This window comes from Nycticebus coucang, chromosome 8 (assembly GCF_027406575.1).
Source record: "Nycticebus coucang isolate mNycCou1 chromosome 8, mNycCou1.pri, whole genome shotgun sequence".
NCBI classification, from domain to species: Eukaryota; Metazoa; Chordata; class Mammalia; order Primates; family Lorisidae; genus Nycticebus; species Nycticebus coucang.
The window spans coordinates 58,445,884-58,463,025 of NC_069787.1; the positions used below are offsets into that span (position 1 = coordinate 58,445,884).

At 44.8% G+C, this 17,142-nt stretch overlaps 1 protein-coding gene across 4 annotated transcripts in view; it reads right to left on the reverse strand.

Moving 5' to 3' along the window:
• COLQ (collagen like tail subunit of asymmetric acetylcholinesterase) overlaps positions 1-17,142 on the reverse strand; it is a 76,160-nt gene that overhangs the window by 7,239 nt on the left and 51,779 nt on the right. For all 4 annotated transcript variants that reach the window (XM_053600611.1, XM_053600608.1, XM_053600610.1 and 1 more), the window contains exons 11-12: positions 12,834-12,914; positions 7,055-7,160 (exon numbers count right to left, since the gene is read on the reverse strand). In XM_053600611.1, coding sequence (XP_053456586.1) covers positions 7,055-7,160; positions 12,834-12,914 — 187 coding nt within the window. The remainder of the gene's footprint in view (positions 1-7,054; positions 7,161-12,833; positions 12,915-17,142) is intronic.

The window sequence follows — 17,142 nt, forward strand, 5'->3', positions numbered from 1 at the left end:
CCAGTCCTTCCTGCTGTGAAGACAGACAAGATCTCTGGTGCTGCAGTAACCGTGTTGCAACCCTGAAGTAACGAGACAAGCCAACATCCAGGAAAGCCTCCTGAGCCCTGATAATGACCGAGGCAGAACCAAAGTCAATACCAAAGTCAGCTACTGTCCACACCTGGATTTCTTTGGGGGAGAAAAACAATGCCCTATCTGTTTAGACCATTATTTACAGGGGGCTTCTGGCAGATGAACACCTTGCTGACTGATAACTTTTATTGTTTTTTAAATTTTCCTTTCTTGTACAGATGGTATCAAAAAAATGTGTACACATCTTAAGAAAGGAAAAATCAGTATTAAATTCATAATACTCAGTATATACCACTAATGTTTGTTATCTTGAATCTCTTGTAATTGCAGAGGTCAAACATGACTTGAGTATTACATTTTAATAGTTTTTTCCTTTCTTAAACTGTGTATACATTTTTTGGCACCCTCTGTATATAGGAATTTTAAAGGGGAATTTGAAGGTATGGTCTTCTTTAACTTCCTCGGGAGCAAAACAGAACATTGGTATATACTCTGCCCACTTACTCTCCTCTAGTGTTGAGAAAAGTCAGGACATGTACTGAAAAAAAAAATATGATTAGGAAATTTATTCTCTAGCAATGTAGGATAACTGCTAGGGTAGTAATTCTTGCCTTGACTTGCTTTGTTTTGTTTTTGAGACAAGAGTCTCACTCTGTTACCTAGGCTAGAGTGCCATGGTGTCAGCCTAGCTCATAGCAACCTCAAACTCTCAGGTTCAAGCAATCCTCCTGCCTCAGCCTCCCAAGTGGCAGGGACTACAGTTACCTGCCACAATGCATGGCTAATTTTTCTATTTTTAGCAGAAAAGTCTTACTCTTACTCAGACTGTACTCAAACTCCTGACCTTAAGCAATCCACTTGCCTCAGCCTCCCAAAGTGTTAGGATTAGAGGTGTGAGCCACCAAGTCTGGCCTGTCACCTTGACATTTTTTTTTGTAGAGACAGAGTCTCACTTTATGGCCCTCGGTAGAGTGCCGTGGCCTCACACAGCTCACAGCAACCTCCAACTCCTGGGCTTAAGCGATTCTCTTGCCTCAGCCTCCCGAGTAGCTGGGACTACAGGCGCCCACCACAACGCCCGGCTATTTTTTGGCTGCAGTTTGGCTGGGGCCAGGTTTGAACCCGCCACCCTCGGTATATGGGGCCGGCGCCTTACCGACTGAGCCACAGGCGTCGCCCTCACCTTGACTTTTAAAGGCCCTGATACCTAGGCCACATCCCAGACCAATTCCCATCAAGCCTTCTGAGAATAGAATCTAGACATCCATGCTTTTCTTTATTTATTTAATTAACTTATTTAGACATGCACTTTAGCATAAGGGAGCCATACTGTTCTTTTTTTTTTTTTTTTCTTTTGAGACAAGGTCTTGCTGTGTCACCTCAGCAAGAGTGTAGCGGCTGCAACCTTAAACTCCTGGGCTCAAGCAATCCTCCTGCCTTAGTCTCCTGACCAGCTGGGACTATAGGTGTGCGCCACCAAACCTGGCTAATTTTTCTATTTTTTGTAGAGAAGAAGTTTTACTATTGCTAGGGCTGGTCTCAAACTTCTGACCTCAAATGATCCTCCTACCTTGGCTCCCAAAGTGCTAGAATTACAGATGTGAGCCACACACTCGGCTGGGATCCATACTTTAAAAGATCTCAAGATGATTCTAATGTGCACTACATTAAGAACTGCTGTTCTAGGGAAATGATCTTTACACAGGCCATTCCCCCACCAAACCACATCCCTTTGTCCTTCATCCCTCTTCTTAACAGGTGCCACCTAACCTGTTTCTGATTTGGGCTCAAACATCACCTCGCTGAGCCTTTTTGAATCCTCACACTGTCATGTTCACCTCAGATATGGTTTCATGGTTCCTTATGTTACTCCTTCCCAGTAGTTATCTCTGTTTGTAATTCTATTATGAGATTTTTCTTTTCTTTTCTTTTTTTTTTTGAGACAGAGTCTCAAGCTGTCACTCTGGGTAGAGTGCTGTGGCGTCACAGCTCACAGCAACCTCAAGCTCTTGGGCTTAGGCGATTCTCTTGCCTCAGCCTCCCAAGTAGCTGGGACTACGGGTGCCCGCCATAACGCCCGGCTATTTTTTGTTGTTGTTGCTAGTGTTGTTTTAGCTGGCTCAGCCAGGTTCGAACCCACCAGCCTCGGTGTATGTGGCTGGCACCCTACCCACTGAACTGTAGTTACCACCAAGATTTCTCAATAGAGGTCTGTCTTCCCTAGTAGAAAGTCAGCTCCAAGGGTAGGCCTGGACACATAGGAAGTAAGGGCGTGTCACCCTTATTCATTCATGATGGAATGAATGAATAAATTAATACAGACTAGTTGGAGAGAAAAGGTCTTTGGAGAAAGCTGGAAGTCACACTGCAGTTGGTAGAAAACACTAGAGCAGGCACCACCTGACAGGAAGAGAAGGAAAGGTGGAGAATGGAAAGATTTTCCCTTCTCCTGGGAAAATAAGGCGTGTCGAGGTAGTATGATAATTGGGAACACAGTTTGTAGATCCCAGACGAGTAGGAAGTCAAATGACACCCGGGGAGGAATCTGGCCAGCACCCCGGGGAAGTAGCCGCCGCTGACCAGGAGACCCCAACACCTTGAGACTTTCCTAGCTGGTTGACAGACATGTCCGAGATGAGATGTGGACAGCCTGAGGGCAAGAGAGGCTTGCCAACATCTTATGCTAAGCTGTGGTTGTTTGTTCTAACAAGAAATATAAACACAATTCTGTGGGAAATTGAGAATATCAGTCTTGTGTTCTGATATTCTCAGAAGAACCCAAAGAGACAGGGACTCTATCAGCCTAAGAAGAGTCTTGGTAACTAGGCACTGGGGGAAACTGAGGTGCGAAAGCTCTGTACCTGAGAACATGAAAGTGGTAATACAGCAGCCTTCTGGAAGGCTCTGTGACCCTCCAGAACAAGGCCCCAGAGCAAGTCAGAAGTCTGTCCCCTTAGCCAGCTAATTAATGGTGAGGCTGAGATTTGAATTCATGTTTGACTTAACACTGTGCCATTCAAAAGACAAACTCCAAGAATATTGATGCTCTCAGGAAGCTGGCAATTCCCAGGTACCACGCTGATTCACTTATATATAGTCTGGGTACAGGAAGGCATCAGCCAAATTCATGATTGGATTATTGCAAATTACATCCTAAAGGCATTTTGCCTTCATTACCTCTCTACCTCCCAGCCCTTCTTTCCCTGTAACTCAGGTTATTAAAGCTCCTACCCTCTCCACCTCCGCAGCACCATCTAGGGGGCCACTCAACAGGACGTGGCAGGGAGCCTCCCAGCGTTGGAGGGCATCCATACTCCTGTCTGTTTTCTGCCAGGCTGCACAGAAGGACACAGCAACCTGAACTTCCCCGCCTCGGTCTCAGGGAGCTGCTCCTGTGGGCCTGCCTCACCACCACACCCTGCAGCTGGAGCACCTAGCGCTCCCTCTCTGCCCAGGGAGGCTCCTGCTTCTCCTGGCCGCCTCAGTGGAGCTGGTCAGGAGGGGGGAGTCGGAGAAGGCAGCACGGCGGAGAGAGGAGCCACAGCCTGATTCAGGACCAGGGTGGCCACCAGTCAGCTCTGTGATCTCGTGAAGTCATCCCTCTCTGAGGCGCAAGGTTCTTATTGAGAAAGGGAGGGCTGGACTAGATCAGGGAAGTTTAACCTGTGTTCTCTAGAGCCCAAGGACATCCCAGGATGAGTCTGGGACAGGGGTCCTGGAACCCTGGGAAATAGTGTGCAGGATCTTGGGTGGAGGTACACACATTTTTTCCCCGAGAGTGAGTTTAGGACTTTTTACCAGATTCTCAAAGGTAGCATCAGGAATCGTTTGGGGGCACATTCCAACTCTGAATTATTATCTGACTGGTCCCAGGCACCGGGATGTCTCTTTTAAACTCCTTCCTCCCCTTCTCTTCCCAACCCTCCAGAATTTTTCCAAAGAGCAGGATAATTGCCCCATTTTGTCTCTTTCACTTCTTCAGCCCCCTGGCTCTGGAAGGCTCTTCAGAAAAGAAGTGATTCAAAGGAAGGCATAGGGAGGAGATGTCAATCCAAAGAGGTGGCCACACCCTTGCTGGCTGCTGTCCTCCAGAACCATGGCCCTAGAGCCAGTGGGGGAAGGGAGGTTTGCCAGCATCCTATTAGTTGCAAGGAGATGAACCGGGAGCACTGCAGGGGCCAGCCCTGCCCACCCCACTACCAGGCACCACTGGGGAAGTACAGCTGACTGAGATCCTGCCCTCGGGGAACCTGCCACCCCAAGAAATGAAACACCTCTGCAGAAAGCAGTTACCATTGGAGGGGCCATAACAGAGCAACCTGCACCCTGCCCTGATGGGTGGGGGTGACCTGTCCTCTTAGGGCCCAAGGGAGGCCTTATTGATGGGAGGGCCTTGAAGGAAGCACAGGCTTTTGTTGGGTGGGCTGGGGGTGACAGGAGTTCCATGCCAGCCCATGTGGACCCAGCGAGAACATAGCAGTAGGCTTTAGCTTGGCAGGGAGCAGGCTGTCCAGTGAAGGACAGACGGCAGTGAGGCTGGGATCTGGTGGAGGGTGGGGTAGTAGAGGGGAAAGGGAGGTGAGCATATGCAGCAGAAAAGAAGGACCTGGAAGGCCAGGGAAAGACATTAGAACTCTCTTGAGCCTGCTAAAGGGCTTTGGCAATATACCAAAGACAGACAAGACACAACAGTGGGTGACAGCCCTGGTCTTGTCTCTTTTTTGTTTGTTTGTTTGTTTTTTTAGAGTCAGAGTTTCACTTTGTCGCCTTTGGTAGAGTGCTGTGGCGTTACAGCTCACAGCAACCTCCAGCTCTTGGGCGTAGGCGAATCTCTTGCCTTGGCCTCCTGAGTAGCTGGGACTATAGGTGCCCGCCACAAGGCCCAGCTATGTTTTTGTTGCAATTTGGCCCGGGCCAGGTTTGAACCCGCCACCCTTGGTATGTGGGGCCGGCACCCTACTCACTGAGCCACAGGTGCCACCCTCTTTTTTGTTTGTTTAGCAGGCTGGGTTTGGACCCGCCAGCCCCAGTACATGGGGCCCAGTGCTCTAAACATTGAGCTACAGGCACCCAAAGCCCTGGCCTTCTCATGCAATCTCTGGCCCCAGGAGGGAACCAGAATTCAAGTCAGATGAGGGTTGGCCTTTCTAGATAAACACAGTTATCTACTGAGACCATTATGGCGCTCTGTTCCCCTCCCCCCCCGCTTTCCCCGTGCCCCCTACCCCTTGCCTCTGGACTACTCAGTTTTGTGAGCACCTATGCACCCCAAGGGCCAAGAGAGTCCCTTCCAAAGGCAAAACCCAGGCTTCGGGCCATGTGTTCAGTCTCTGGGGTTGGCAGTTCATGGTCATGGGTCTCTGGGGCAATGTTATGCATGTCAGAACCAAGGAGGACAAGGACTAGTTGAAGGGATCCCCATCTAGGTCATCCAGCCGACTCCCAGAAACAGATCACAGAGTGTGGACATGCAGCTGGACTGCATCTCAAATCTCCTTCTTTTAACAACATTGGGGGTGTGGCAAAATAAATCACTGCCGTACTCTTCGATGTTTGTTTTCCCAGTATTTCCTCCTCCTCCACTTTCAAAAAGGCAGTGAGATTTGTGCTTTCTTGTCTTTGCTGAAAGCAGGTACTATCTAAAGACAAACTTGCCTTGCTACCTTGTGTTCTCAGGTGGGCAAAACTCCCAACTGGGTGCTGGTATACGAGAAGGGTAAGGAAGGAGGGGGCCGGAGAATGGAAGAGGAGAGATTTCCCCTAGACAAGGAGAGAATAAAGCCCCTGTATCCTGAGGAAGAGACCAGGTCTCAGAAGGAAGGGTTATGGGACACTCCTTGGGAAGCTGAATTATAGGGACCAACATTCCTAGCCTTGGAAGTATTCTACTAACCACTCATGGCATGAGGACACTAAGTATCCACGGACCATAGGACTTGGACAAAAGGGTAAACCAAAGGCTGGAAGGACCTTCCCTGACATTTTTCTGCCACAATTCACTAGGATCTTTTTCCTACCCCTTTGCAGTGTTGGAGGAGTGGTCAAAACCCCAATAATGACTGAGATTGAATTTTCCTGGCATTCTGGGAGGTTGGAATCTCAGAGTCAGCTTTAGTTTGGTTCAAAAGATATAATAAAATATGACATTTCTTGCTCATCCTATGATGTCACTGAAAATATATTCTTGTAAACATGGGAGGGGAATGCATTATGGAATTTTAAAATGTGTTCGTTTTCTTTAAAAAGTTGGAATAAAATTTTTTTTATTCCTTTTGTACAAGTGAGGACAGAAAATCTTACACAGTCAGCAAATTCTTCTTGGACCTAGGGAGGTTGACTTTATACAGATGTTGTGCTGTGAGAGGTATTACAAGGCCTTGACAAGGGAACCCCATACAGGGCTTAGCTCATCAAATTAAACAAGGCAAAATAAGAGAGCAGAATGCCTATGCTCTCTCCCGTAGCAGAATTTTTATTTCTTTTTAGTAATTTCTTTTGATATTCAATGTAAATAAATAAGGACTCTTCCTTATTTATTAGGAAGAAATAATAAATAATAAATATCAATGTTGAAAGATAGAAAAATCTCTTGTAGGTTTAAGAAGATTGTTTGGAGCCATGAAACATGTTTTTCTAGAAAAAGGTGTGAATTGATGAAATATGTGCCTGCTATTTTTCACTTAAAGTATAAAGGACATCCTCATGTAATTTTTTTCTTTTTTTTTATTTCCAAGTATTTTTTTTCTTTTTCTTTCCTCTGTTTTCCAAAATGCTGAAGCAGATCTGAAATGGCATTTATCTTGCTTTTGTGAAAGGTGAATGAACTAAATTGTAGAGAAATTATAAAGATATTAAAATGCCTCTGGCAATTTCCAATTTAAAACACAAGGCAGAGCTCTGGCGGCATCTCCTGGTGTCCTCTCTGCAGAAGCTGCCCAGGAGTGTGACACAAAATCAAGTGAAGAAGGGTAGCTCTTACCTGCAGATGGGGGACCTGGGAGTCCAGGGGGGCCTGGATGGCCCGGTTGACCAGAAGACCCAGGTTTGCCAGGTGGACCCATAACTCCACTATCTCCTTTCTGTCCCTAATGGAAAGAAAGGCAGAGCCTGTTATGATAGCATGACATAGGGAACTTCCTTCCCCATTTGTCTCTAAATCAGGGATCACCTTGCGCTTAGGGCAGGATGCAGCCCCAGAGATCTTGACCACCTAGCTCCTAAAAAGCTCAGGGAAAGTGACATTGAGATAATAATGTTACAAGTTTGTAAACCTTAGTTCTTGCTCTGTCCGAGAAACATGACACATGACAGCTGAAAGGAATCAATCCAATCCACACCCTGACCTGGGTAGATGAGGAAACTGAGTCACTTGCATTGAGGTGGCAGAGTTGGGTGTAGAACTCAGGCCTCTGACTGCTCCACAGGACCACTTGTATTTCACTGTGAGAGCTGGTCCCATTCAATGGCTTCCTGTCGCTCTTAGGATAAAGACCTCACTCCTTACGTCAGTCTCTGAGGCCCTGCATGGCCAGGCTTTCCAGCCTCATTTTGGTCTTTTTGGTCTTCAATAACATTATGCCTGTTATCCCCACTTCTCTCTGCCCCAAATTCGTCTCCCTCCCCTCTGCTTAGTTAACTGCCACCCACCCTCTGACTCTTAGCTCAATGTCCTTGTGGCAAAGCACTCCCTGACCTTCTCATAACTTGGCTCTTTCCCTTCATGGCATTTACTCCAGGTCAGAGGATATAAATTATCTCTGCGGTAATTTTATCAGTGCTTCCCCGTGAGACACAAGCTCTCTGTGGGCTTCAGAGGAAATGAGGGAGAAGAGAAATGCTGAAAACACAAAGGGAAGGCAGCTTTGCTGATCTGTAAATCTGGAGGTTTCACCTTGACCATGAGACCCTGGATAACTCATTGCTTTCTGCCTCACTTTCATCATCTGCAAAATGGGACCAGTAAATGTAAACCCACATAGGTTTGTTGTGAGACTAACAAAAATCTCCAAGGTGAAAATGTTTGCCCAGAATGAAGGACTATGTGGGGAATGCTGATTATCATAGCAACTAGCCTGGTTTCACACAGTTAAAGAGGTCCTGACCAGGCCCGGTAGCTCACACCTGTAATCCCAGCACTTTGAGAGGCCAAGGAAGGAGGATTGCTTGAGACCAGTTCAAGAACAGTTTGAGCAACATAGCAAGACCCCCATCTTTACTAAAAAATTAATTAGCCAAGTATGGTGGCAGGCATCTGTAATGCAGCTACTCAGGAGGCTGAGGCAGGAGGATTGCTTGAGTCTAGGAGTTCAAGGTTATAGTAAGCTATGGTCGTGTGACTGCATTCTAGTCTGGGCAAAAGAGAAAGATTCTTTTATCTCAAAAAAAATAAAATAAAAAATAAAAGTCCTGAAGAAGTTCTTCTTTCTTAAGGAAATGCACATCGTTGCCTAAAACCATTCTAGGGTCAAACACAGTGACTCACACCTATAATCCTGACACTCTGGGAGGCCAAAACAGGTGGAGCACATGAGCCCAGGAGTTTGAGGTTGCTGTGAGCTATGGCACTATGGCACTGTACCCAGGGTGACAGAGTGAGACTCTGGCTCAAAAAACTAAACTACAATAAAATAAAGCCATTCTACCCACTCTGGGAGCTTCAAGAGCACAGATCAGACTCTTGGTTCCCCCTCAAAGCTGGCCTTAGAGTTGACCCCAGAAACCAAGGCTGGTGCAAGCTCTGGGCTCTTCCTATGAGCAATTTGCAAATTGTCCACTCTTCCCCCAGGGCTAATCAGGGCAGTGATTGATACCCAACATCTTTGGCCTGGCTCTCCTTACTATACTTGTGCCTTGGTAGGCTTACTCGCCTGACGAAAGGTGATCTTCCCCAAGTTTGGCAAGTAGGCATGCCAGGGTCTCCGTTTCAATCACAATGGTGACATGTGACCTGCCTCCTTGTCAACCTTACCCCTGAGGCCCTCTCAGTAACGTCCAGGGAACTCGTAAACCCTTCGTATGGGACCTGTGAGGTCAGACTTTATTTCCAATTCCATCCTTATGGAGGGAGTTCTTAAGCCTTAGCCCAAGCTGAAGCATTCCAGGCAGTAACCAAGATGGGTCCCAGAATGGCAAAGGAAGTCATGCCGTCTTAATATAGCCATAGTTAAGGCTTGTTTTTCTAACAGCCATGTCAGCTGGCTCTGAGAACAGGAAGTGCCAAAGCTTGAAGGAGCTGGACGCTTCTTAATTCTGACACCAGCAATAATGGGATATTCTGTTTATCAGTCATCTGCTCAGAATGAGCCATGTCTTTCCAGGAAAGGTATTCTTTACTCCTTAATTGCCACAAATTGGGTGATCTCTTTCAAAGAAGTTGCTCTGTCTCTGTAAACTGAAAGGTTTTTTTTTTTTTTTTTATTGTTGGGGATTCATTGAGGGTACAATAAGCCAGGTTACACTGATAACTGAAAGTTTTTATAATAAAGTCCACAGCTGCTTTCCTGGGGCTGTCCCAAGACAAGTCCTCAAGTATAAGGGTGATTGAGAGAAGAAGTGATGTGAGGAAAGGCTGGTCTCAACTCTGATTTCTAACCCTGGCTTTGAAGCTGGCTTAGTTGAGGAGGTGTTGGGCAATCAACTCCACCTCCCTGTCCCTCAGCCGCCTAGTGAATAAACCTAGGAAACTGGGTTAAGTGATCTCTAAAATCCTTCTGGCTAGAAAATACTAATCCGAAATCCCTTTTGGATTTCTGATTCCTGGTTTTGGATCGACTTACAATAACCTCCAGAAACTCAGCTCTGCTGGCCTAACAAACACTGGAGATAGAAGACTCTACACCAGGAAATTAATTCATGACAAAAAGAAAGTACGCGGCAGGCTTCCAAGGCTAACCACTCAGAGAGCTGTCTCTTCTCACCAGACAATTATTCCACGTAGAGTGGCTGGAAAGACCATGAGGATTTGGAGCACACTCAAGTTGCTTATAATGTCTTGTAGAAAGCTTGAGCTCATTTCTCTAACTTCTCTGAGCTCCCAAGTGTGATTTTAGTGTAGTGTTTAAGATTACTGGAAATGAATCAACATCAACAGGGTCAAGAAGTAGCCTTTTTGGCTTTGCCTGTCACTAGAAAAAGATAAATACAGCCTTAGAAAAGTACTAGAGGGCAGAGCCAACAGGTTTTTTAAACCCCAAACATAAAACATTTTAGATGGAAATTATCAGCAGAGAAAGTGGTAAAAGAAAAGATCCCATGCCCCACTTTTTCCTTCTCTTTCACAGCCTAGTTTTAAGGAAATTTGTGGCATGGTTATGAAGCCACGATCAAGCTACCCATCATAAGACTTTGGAAACTGGACTGGAATATTGTGACAACAAAGTGAATTTGCAGTCTGAATTACCCAGGCTGGAGCCGTATAATTTCTAAATGTATTTGGAAAAGACCAGAATTGGTTTTGTAGTGTTCCCATCGTTCTGAACCTTGGCTGCACATTAGAATCACATGGACAGCTTAAAACAAAACAAAATCCATGCTGGCCAGGCACAGTGGCTCACTCCTGTAATCCCAGTACTCCAGGAGGCTGAGGAGGGTGGATTGCTTGAGCTCAGGAGTTTGAGATCAGCCTAAAATTACAAAAACTATCCAGGTGTGCTGGTGAGCACCAGTAATCTCAGCTCCTCAGGAAGGCTGATGTAAGAGGATCACTTGAGCCCAGTAGTTTGAGGTTGCTCTGAGCAATGACACAGTGGCATTCTAGCCTGAGCAACAGAATGAGACTAAATAAATAAATAAATAAATAAACAAACAAACAAACAAATCTCCCATGCTGAAGGCCTATTCCAGGTCAGTTATATCAGTCCATAGGACAATGAGAGGCAAACCTGAACTACAGCCATTGCACCAGGTGTGGGCAAATCTGTATATCTGTCAATCAACCTCCTCCCCCCAGGTGATTCTAATGTAAGACAGAGTTTGAGAACCACAGATCGAGCCTAAGGAAATAATTAAAAGTATGGAAAAAGCTTTACATACAAAGATGTTCACCTTTCAGCATTAAACAATAGAACCTCCATAGCTGGCCACTTCCCTACATGGACTACTTCCTTAAGTTGACCTAATTTTCATATAACTTTCATAGAAGTTAGAGAAATGAGCTCAAGCTTTCTTTTTTTTTTTTTTCAGTTTTTGGCTGGGGCTGGGCTGGGTTTGAACCCACCACTTCCAACATATGAGGCCAGCGCCTTACTCCTTTGAGCCACAGGTGCTGCCTGAGCTTAAGCTTTCTACACAACATTATAATTAACTTAAGTGTGCTCCAAATCCTCGTGGTCTTTCCAGCCACTCCACGTGGACTAATTGGTGAGAAGAGACAGCTCTATGAGTGGTTAGCCTTGGAAGCCTGCCATGTACTTTCTTTTTGTCATGAATTAATTTCCTGGACATGCACCACATGTATGTGTCAGTACAGTAGGCCTGGTTCCTTAAGTTGATGACTTCTGTATGCTGACCAGTTTGTTACAGCCCCTTGGGTAGTCAACTTGTGTAGGTTATCTTGTATATAATTTGAGTAGGCCTCTCTTGACCAGGCAATCTATTTACTCACTTACTAAAATGAGATGCAGACATTTTAAAAGATGTTTTAAAATGCTTAATTAACACCTTGCAGTAATAAGCAAAAATGTGCATATTGCAGTATTAATTAAGAAACTTATAGCTGGGCATTGTGGCAGGCACCTGTAGTCCCACCTACTTGGGAAGCAAGGCAAGAAAGTCGCTTGAGCCTAAAAGTTTGAGGTTGCTGTGAGCTACGATGGCACAGCACTCTACCCAGGGGGACAGAGTGAGGCTCTGTCTCAAAAAAATAATATTTTTTAAATTTAATAACAATATAATGAATGTTAAAAAAACAAACAACCACAAAGTATAAAAAGAAATAATACTAGAAAAAATACCAAAATGACACTATAACCACCAACAGTGGTTATAACCTCTGGATATTAGGTCTTTAGATATTTCCCACCCACATTTCTGAATTTTCCAAGTTTTCTGTTATGATTATATATTATATTTATAATGGGAAGGGAAGTAAAAAGCCAATAAACTGACAACTAAAAAAGTAAAAGGGCACATCCTCTCTCAGGAGTGCCTGTCTATTAGAGAAAAGACCAGATGTTTGTCTGAAGCACCCAGTACAGTTCTCAAACCAGCCAAGGCAAATGCTTCTTCCTTTCTCCTCTCTCTGTCACATCACAAGGCTTAACACAAGAGCCTGCTGACCAGTAGGTGCTCAGAATGAATGATTTCTCCAAACCCCCAAGAAACTCAATAGAAAGGGTCACTTACAAATTGGGAGCCTGAGCGGGGCAAAACCACCCTATTGTTGGGACCCAGAAAACCCTTCAGCAACAGGGAACTATCTGGGCTCTTTCTCAAAACCCCATTTATGTCTGGGACATTGAGGCAAAAAGTGGATTTTCTGGGCAATTGACCACATTCGGCTCCCATTCTAAGTTGCTTTGGTGAAGATATTTGCTCTTATCCCCTCTCACTCTAGCCTTGAGCGTAGTCTTAATGCAGCCTCCTAGCCGAGCTGCCTCAAACTATGGCTAATCCAGGGATGACAGTGGTTTCTGGAAGTGGTGCTACTTCTGTCCAACAGCCCAGAGGATGCTGTGTCTGGGTCTATGAAATAGCTGTGACTAACCCCTTCTGCCTGCTGCTCCCTGCACCCCCAGGGCAACAGGCTCTCGGATCCTTACCTGCTTGCCTCGTTTTCCTGGTCTTCCCGTGGGTCCTCGGTGTCCGACTAGCCCAGGCTCACCCTTCGGACCCATTTCACCCTGTAAAGAACAAAGAGAAGCATGACAGGCATTAGGACATGTGCAGCAGGCACACCTACACAGATCTGTCTAATCATTGCCAAATCTTTTCCAAGTGAGCTGTCCTGGGAGATTGAGAAGTGATGAAGTCATAAGAAAGGTAGGCTCATCTTTTCAAGGAAGAGGAAGAAAGAAGGTAACCCTGGATGGGTTATTTATTATCTGAGAGAGAAAGCTGTGGGACCGCACATATATTGGTGGCCAAATGGTGGAGACGAACCATCCTCCAGTATAGCCAGAGCGGGAGATTTGTGCAGTTCAGTCCCATGAGTGTCCGTGACTCTACAGCTGTCTGGGGAAAATGCTTTTTCTTTTAGTTGAAATTTTATGTTGTGCTTGGTTATGTTTTGTTTTTTAACACAAATTTACATGTAAATGTTTTGAATGAAAGGTTGGCACGGTTTTGCCAACTATCATCTTTAGGAAGTTTCTGCTCATTCAATGATCTTTACTTGGAATACTCTATTTCCCCACTCTTCAGTAAACATTGGTTTGAGTTCCATTTGACTTTTGCAGGGAGATATGTTCCAAACAAATGTTCAAATACTCAATATAATTACTGAGAAGCCTTGGAAAACTATATTCCTATTTGATAAGCCTATGTTGAACTTTCAGAACTAAATGCTCCAATTACATAATCTCATAGTTTAAGGCCAAATGTTCACACAACTCATTTATCCATCTTAGTTTCTCTCTTTCTTTTGTTATTGAAGGATCAGCACTTGTCCACAAAGCTGCATCAGAAGAACAAGGTCAAGTGGTTGAGGGAAAGGAACGAGAAGTTTGTTATTTTGCCCACAAAGGAGGAAAAATGGAAGACTTAAAAGTCCAAATTTCTGTACATCAGCAGAAATATAGAGCCTTTAAAGAGTGGGCCCTCAGTTCTACAATATTGCCCTTTACCTACAATTAATGATTCTAATTGTCCCATCTCTGCCCACCCTATGTCAGTCTGACTCCCCACCTCCTTCTGCGCAAATAACAAAAGATTTTCTCCTGCCCATAGAACCCCCATCCACCACCCTAGGCAGGGATGTAGGTCTTGGTTCCCAAAAAGAGTGGGAGAAGTTTTAAAGAGACAGCAAACATTTTTGCAGTTTTTTTTCTTCCCCAGGCAATTCCCTCTGTTACACTTCTACACTTTCTTCCAGGATTCTGACCTCACTTATGTTTTTTCTTTGAGTCATGAACCCACAGGATGCATCATTCCTTTCTCCAGCCATCCCCCCACAGCCCAGAAAGCACCACCACTGAGATAAATTTATCAATTACAACCATGAGCATCTCAGCAGCCGGTGCCCGTGAGAAGCTGCCCACCCGCTCAGAGACAGTAATAAACCCCTAGCACCTTTCTGTGTGGAGGTCAGAATAAGTTAGGCACAATGGAAAGCTCCAGGAAACACCAGTATACAGAATGGATCAAGCGTAAAGCTCTGAAATAAACCTGTCAGCTCAACCAATGCAATAAACTTGTCCCTACTCAAACCACCAATGTCTTGCCTCACCAAGAATTGTCCTTACATCTATGATTTCTTTCCTACTCATGCTTCCTTCAGCATTCTAGGCAGTGAGAGAATGTGAAAGGACAGGGTGCTTTCTACCCGTCCATGGAGCTATTTGTGCAATTTTTCCCGTGGCTGTTTTTTTTTGGGGGGGGGGGTCAGGGGATATCTTGTTTGTGTGGGAGAAAACAGCGGCACAGGCAGCATGAATTTTGTAAAGAGATTTTCAGAAGGAACTGTGGCCCTTCTCCACATCAACTGGAAGCAGCCAGTAATTTCTTGATCTAATTTCTGTCCTCCTAAGACATTAATTATGGTTATCATATCAGCTCCAGCTTAAAACAGGCTGCTGTGAAAGGAGAGGAAATCTCTTTTAGATGGCAAGTCTAGAAATAGTATAGAGGTCAGAGAAGCTGTCATAATTTTATAGTGATTTTTATTATTCTTTAAGGTTCACTGCCACACTGCGTCAATTTTATTTTAAATATTGAAAAATAAAATTATTTTTTCTCTTTTAATATTTCCTTTAATTTCTTTATATAATTTATCTATTTTTTAAAATCCAGCACCCTATTGAGGGTTACAGGAATAGTTTCTGACAGCTTAAGGTAGTGACAAACCATAATAAATTAACACATGATTGAAAATATTTTATTTACTTATTTATTTATTTGAGGCAGATTCTCACTTTGTCACCCTTAATAGAGTGCTAGGACATCACAGCTCACAGCAACCTCAAACTCTTGGGCTCAAGTGATTCTCTTGCCTCAGCCTCCCAAGTTGCTGGGATTATAGGCACTGGCCGCAACAGCCGGCTATTTTTAGAGATGGGGTCTCACGCTGGTTCAGGATGGTCTTAAACTCCTGAGCTCAAGCAATCCACCCGCCTCAGCCTCCCAGAGTGCTAGGATTACAGGCATGAGCCACCACACCTGGCCTCTGATTAAAAATATTTAAACATTCTCTACTGGCTGGATAAGTTCAGATAAGAACACTTATTCAAGTTTGGAAAATAAAAGTTTAAGGTGAACTTTAAAAAATTAAAAATACTAAAAGGGCATTCATTTACATGTTTGAAGAATACTTCTGAGACCTAGGTTTATAATAACAATTTCTGACGTCATATGACATAAGCAACCAATACCACAATATTAGCTTAGGAACTGTCCTTTTTGTTGTTGAGATAGATTCTCACTCTGTTGCCCTGGGTAGAGTGCTGTGGTGTCATTGTAGCTCACAGTAACCTCAGTCTCTTGGGCTCAAGAGATCCTCTTGCCTCCAGTGTAACTAGGATAACAGGTGCCCACCACGATGCCCAGCTAGTTTTTCTTTCTCTACTTTTAGTAGAGATGGGGTCTTGTTCTTGCTTAGGCTGGTGTCCAATTCATGAGCTCAAGCCATCAACCCACCTCGGTCTCCCAGAGTGCTAGGATTACAGGTGTGAGCCACCATTACCAGCCTTTTTTCCTTTTTTTAGAGACAGGGTTTTGCTCTGTTATCCGGGCTGGAATACAATGGTGTGATCACAGCTCATTGTAACCTCAAACTCCTGGACTCTAGTGATCCTCTTGCCTCAGCCTCCCAAGAAGTTGGGGTTACAGGAACATGCTACCATACCTTGCTAAATTTTAATTTTTTTGTAGAGACATGGTCTCATGGTGTTGTACAAGTTAGTCTCCAACTTGTGGCCTCAAGTGATCCTCCTGCCTGGGCCTCTCAATTGTTGGGATTTTAGGTATGAGCCACTGCACCCAGCCAGAAGCTATTCTAAGTGGCCATTTATGCACTTTTCTGTCATTATTTTTTAACGTTTTTTTTTTTTTTTACCTTTCTGTCTTTAATCTCTGATACTCCCCATTACCCACTATCATTCTTCTTCCCTAGGTCCTATTCTAAGTAAAAATTTCCAAAAATCTGTTGCCAATGGCTACCTTCACAATCTTTGACAAATCTGCATGCACACCACTCTATTGTTATTCACAGAATATTTTTTCCTTTAAGTTATTTGAAACTGGCCAGACGCAGTGGCTCACGCCTATAATCCTAGCATTCTAGGAGGCTGAGGTGGGTGGATTGCCTGAGCTCATGGGTCCCAGACCAGCCTGAGCCAGAGTGAGATCCCGCCTCTAAACATAGCCAGGTGTTGTGGTGGGCACCTGTAGTCCCAGCTATTCAGGAGGCTGAGGCAAGAGAATCGCTTGAGCCAAGAGTCTGAGGTTGCTGTGAGCTATGATGCCATAGCACTCTACCAGGGGTGACAAAGTGAGCCTCTGTCTCAAACAAAAACAAAAAACCAAGTTACTTGAAACTGATTCCTTTATTAAGTCTTCTTCCAAGCAAGATATCCACTAAACATTTAACTATTTAAATACTGCTGTGTATCTCTGGCAGAATGTGCACCACCCTTGAAGGACTGCGTTAAGAGTTTAGGCAGCAGTACATTAAGCTAAGGATGCCTGTGCTTTGCACTGGGGCCCATGCGCTGAGGGGCCCTGACCCTTGTAACTCAGATCTGAGCCCCTTTTCAGATTGGTTTCTGAGTTTGAACACTACCATAGCCATTTAGGAGGCAGGAAAAGCAAAGAAAGGCCTCTCTCTGGGGGTGTCCTTTCCCTCCTGTTGGGTTGGAGTGAGCTTTCAGACCATCTGGCCACCCTGTCTCTAGTATGTAAGGCAACTTGCTACAC